Source organism: Mandrillus leucophaeus, unplaced genomic scaffold, assembly GCF_000951045.1.
Source record: "Mandrillus leucophaeus isolate KB7577 unplaced genomic scaffold, Mleu.le_1.0 Scaffold838, whole genome shotgun sequence".
NCBI lineage: Eukaryota > Metazoa > Chordata > Mammalia > Primates > Cercopithecidae > Mandrillus > Mandrillus leucophaeus.
In genome coordinates this window covers 172,608-177,498 of record NW_012109119.1, presented here as the reverse complement: position 1 = coordinate 177,498, position 4,891 = coordinate 172,608, and the positions used below count along the sequence as shown (strand labels likewise).

The window sequence follows — 4,891 nt, the reverse complement described above, 5'->3', positions numbered from 1 at the left end:
AAAAAAAAAAAAGAAAATATCTCAGGAGTCATTATTATTAAATGTATTAAAATGTATTCTATAAAGAAAAAAGAATTGTATGCATACAAAGGATCAATTGTCTAATTTATACACTTTAGCTATCATTTATATAGTACAGTTTGACTTTCTAGTTGTAGGGAAAAGCAGAGGTAATTATGTTTGAGATATTTTATCAGGATTTTGTAATTAGTGAAAAGGATACAAGCATATTTGGATCACATAGCATATATTTTCATCTTGTATTTAGAAGAGACTTCCTCCTTATAGTCTTATAGTGCTTTGTATCAGCATTTCTTTCCTGCTGTAAAACTCTCAATGAATTGATACTACATTTTCATTCCATTCATACCTAGTCTAGCTTTCTTTAAAAGTATCTTATTTCTGAGAGCATCAGTATGTCATTAATGTTACTCTCTTTGCCTAGTAACCTTCTCTGGGAACATCAGAAGATACTTGCAGAATAGGTATGCATAGATAAAATGTTTCATTAACCCCAAGTGTTGGGATTACAGATGTGAGCCACCACTTTTATCATGAAAGGGCGTTACATTTTATCAAAGCCTTTTTCTGCATGTATTGATAAGATTATGTGATTTTAATTCTTTATTTTGTTAATGTATATTAATTGATTTTGTATGTCAAACCGTCTTTCCATCCCAAGGATAATTCCCTCTTGGTTATGTTGTATGATCCTTTTAATGTGCAGTTAGATTCAGTTTATAAGTATTTTGCTGAGGATTTTTGCATTTTTGTTCATCAGGGATATTGGCTCGCAGTTTTTTTTCCTTGTGGTGTCTTTGTCTGGTTTTAGCATCAGGGTAATAATGCTGGCTTCATAAAACGAGTTTGGAAGTGTCCCTCTCTTCAATTTTTTAGAAAAGTTTGAGAAGGATTGATATTAATTCTTCTTTAACTGTTTGGCATTATTCACCACTACAGCTTTTTCTCTGTTAGGAGGCGTGATGACTGATTCAGTGTCCATACTAGTTCTAGGTCTTTTCAGATTTCCTATTTCTTCATAATTTGGTCTTAGTAGGTTGTATGTTTCTAGGAATTTGTTCATTTCTTCTAGATTAACTGAAGTGTATAATTGTTGGTGTGTAATTGTTCATAGTAGTCTCATGATCCTTTTATTTCTGTGGCATCAGTTGTAATGTTTCCTCTTTCACTTCTGATTTTGAGTCTCTCTTTCATAGTCTTGCAAAGAGTTTGTCAATTTTATCTTTTCAAAAAAACTTAATTTTGTTGATTTTTTTTCTGTTCTTTTTCTATTTTCTATTTATTTTTGCTCTAATCTTTGTTATTTATTTTAATACGTTGTTCTGCTAACTTTGAGCTCAGTTTGTTACTAAATTTCTAGCTCCTTGAGACGTAAAGCCAGGTTGTTATTTGAGATCTTTCTTTTCTTTTAAAGTAGGTGTTTATCACAAGAAACTTCCTTCTTAGTACTGCTTTTTCTGTATCCCTTGAGTTTTGGTATGCTATGTTTTTGTTTGTGTTTGACCTGAGGTATTTTCTAATTTCCTTTTTGATTTCTTTGACCCAATGATTTTTTGAGTTTATTGTTTAATTTTCACATATGTGCATATTTGTGAATTTTTCCAGTTTTCCTTCTGCTATTGATTCCTGGTTTTATTCCATTGTGGTCAGGAAAGATACTTGGTATGATTTCAGTCTTCTTAAATTTGTTAAGACTTGTTTTGTGACCTAACTTGTGACCTATTCTGTAGAAAGTTCTGTATGTGCTTGGGAAGAATGTGTATTCCGCTGCTGTTGAGTGGAATAACAACTAACAGACATATACAGAACTATAAAGTTGTTTTAAGACTTCTGTTTCCTTATTGATCTTCTTTCTGAAAGTTCCATCCATTATTGAATGTGAGTTAAGTCTCCTACTGTTACTATATTGCTATTTCTCCCTTTAGTTGTCAGTTTGCTTTATATATTTAGTTGTTTATAATTGTTATAATTTTCTATATGTTGACCCTTTTATCATTATATAATGTTCTTTGTCTCTTGACAGTTTTTTAATGAAAGTCTATTTCGTCTCTTACTATGTTCTTTGTTTCAGTGAATGGTGCCAGCATTCATCTAAGTGTTCAATCCATATTTGGTCAGTGTTTATATTCTGTTGAAGATCACTCATGTTTTAAGCCTCATCCCTACTCTAATTAGATTATTACTGTATTTAGGGCTCTTATTTCTATTCTTTCTTTCTTTCTTTTTTTTTTTTTTGAGACGGAGTCTCGCCCTGTTGCCCAGGCTGGAGTGCAATGGCATGAACTTGGCTCACTGCAACCTTCATCTCCTGGGTTCAAATGATTCTCCTGCCTCAGCCTCCCAAGTAGCTGGGATTACAGGCATGTGCCACCATGCCTGGCTAATTTTTTGTATCTTTAGCAGAGACAGGGTTTCACCATGTTGGCCAGGCTGATCTCAAACTCCTGACCTTGTGATCCACCTGCCTTGGCCTCCCAAAGTGCTGGGATTACAGGCACGAGCCACTGTATAGGGCTCTTATTTCTTATCTGGATTATTTGAATATACTTCTAACTATTCCTCCTATTGTCAGTCTTGAATCCAATTGATCTTTATGTATACCTTTCTGTTTCTAGTCATCTTTTTAAACTCATCCCTCAAATTCCCTTAATATGTTCCCAGTGGCCTTAGTATAGCAAAATCCACTAGTATGGTATAACAGAATAGTTGTTCTGTTTAATAGTAACATGTTTACATGAAATAAAGTAAATTCTATTTCCCTCGATATGGAATTGCTACATTATTAAATAATAAGTGACTTAGTGTGTTTTATGCTTCCAATAAAGAAGGTATTAGAGTGTGGTGTATGATTGCTCTTGGCTCCCAAATTTATTCCATGCCATATATAAATTTTTGTTTTAGACTCGAGAACAGGAAGAACTGGAAGAAGCTTTAGAAGTGGAACGACAGGAAAATGAACAAAGAAGATTATTTATACAAAAAGAAGAACAACTGCAGCAGATTCTAAAAAGGAAGAATAAGCAGGCTTTTTTAGATGAGCTGGTATGTATTAATGCTAATTGTGATTGTAAAAAACATTCTTCAGGATTTACCTTTCCTAGTAGGCTGAATGATGGCATTTAAAGGGCATTTCCAGTATTTGTAATCTGGTTCACCTTTAGTTTTGTTGGTTATGTATTGATACCAGTGTATTTATTGCTGAATAAGAGGTTGCCCCCCACCCACACTGAACAATGTATTTTTATGTTCACAATTCTGAGGGTTAGGAATTTAAGTGGTTCTTTTGGGCTTCTCTGCGTCCCTAATGTATTCTCAGGACACCTCTCCATGTGGTTTTGATAGCGACAGGAGGCAGCCAAATGCCTAGGCAGATAGGGTCGGGTACCCGGAGAAACCCCACCTCCATGTCGAAGACAGTTTAAAATCTGAAAGCCAAGCTACAAGTTAAATCCTTAGACCAGATTGAGAACTTGTCCTCCTCTTTGGTGTGCTTTCCTCTGATTGATCCCCACTCTACACCTATTTTATATATGCCTACCCTTTCCTAATTGGTTTTCTACACTGTCATGCCCACCTTTGGGTAGTGTGTTCACTTCAGCCTTTTTGCATACTCATAAGCCAATTCAGCACATACTCCTCATCCTGTGACTATAAAGACCCCAGACTCAGTAACTAGAGGAAGAGACAACCTGACTTTGGGGAAGACGACCTGCCCTTTCTCTGCCCTCTCCAGCTCCCCTCTCTGCTAAGAGCTGTTTTCGTCGCTTAATAAAATTATCGCCTTCACCATCTTTAACCATCCCTCTGACCTCATTCGTCTTGGATGCCAGACAAGAGCTTGGGACCCACCGAGTGTCAGTACCCAGAAAAGCTGCCACACTGGCACTTTGTCCTTACTGGTGGAGAGCAGCTGCCCCAGGTGACAAGGCCAGAAGCCAACTGAGCTGCTAACACACTGCCGTCTGACGGCGGAACTAAAGGAGCACTATAACACCTCCCCTGGGGCTTTTGGGTTGTGGGCACCCTCACCTGGGCACTGCCACGTTCCCCTTGAGGCAACATGCCTGATCTGGCTGTGGGCCCCACATGGAGTTTGCTTCTGTGTCTATGCCTGGAGCAGATGGCTGGGTCCTGCACTTGCTTGCTTGTGCCTGGTCTGACTGTGGGCCCCACACAAAACTTGTTCCTGTGTTGGTGCTTGGAGCAGCCAGCTAAATCTGCACTGACTCACCCATGTGCTCCCTCCCACATGGGGTTGGGTGCAGTGGGTCTAGTAGAGGGGAGTCCTTACCGTGAATCTAGTGAAGGGGCTGACTACATCAGAAACTGCATCAATTTCTGTAACATTGTGATTGTACTTCTCACATGTTGGCTCAGGGTTACAAGAGAAAATATTCCAAGCATAAGGAAGTAGAAGATGCTAACATTTTAGGGCTTGGGCTAGGAAACTGGTGCAGCATTGATTCCACCATATTAGCAAAAGAGCCCACTCAGTTTCAAAGGGAATGGATATAGATCTCACCTCCTAATGGGAGTGTGATGGCCATCTGTAGTCCACACAGTATGTACTGGGGAAAACTATGTTTTTCTAGAATTTGGCAAAATACAAATTCATTTGGGATACTCAGTCTCTATCCCGATATCAGTTTAGTGATAAGAATTATGAAAATGACTTTCATTTTCATATTGTAATTTGTCTTAACCTTATGCCTATTTATTTATATCTTGCCAACTATGAAGGATTTAAAGTGATTTCCTAGATATTGTTTGTGGACATGCCACTACTTTGTGTAACTCGAAGAACGGTGTTAAAATGAGGTTCTAGTATATTTTACTTATATATTTTTGTTTCTTTTTTTTTTTTTGAAAC

General features: G+C 37.3%; 1 protein-coding gene across 1 annotated transcript in view; it reads left to right on the top strand.

Annotated features, from left to right (window-relative positions):
- The window catches only part of MNAT1 (MNAT CDK-activating kinase assembly factor 1), a 184,041-nt gene that overhangs the window by 75,908 nt on the left and 103,242 nt on the right, over positions 1–4,891 (top strand). The window contains exon 4 of the mRNA XM_011968313.1: positions 2,923–3,063. Coding sequence (XP_011823703.1) covers positions 2,923–3,063 — 141 coding nt within the window. The remainder of the gene's footprint in view (positions 1–2,922; positions 3,064–4,891) is intronic.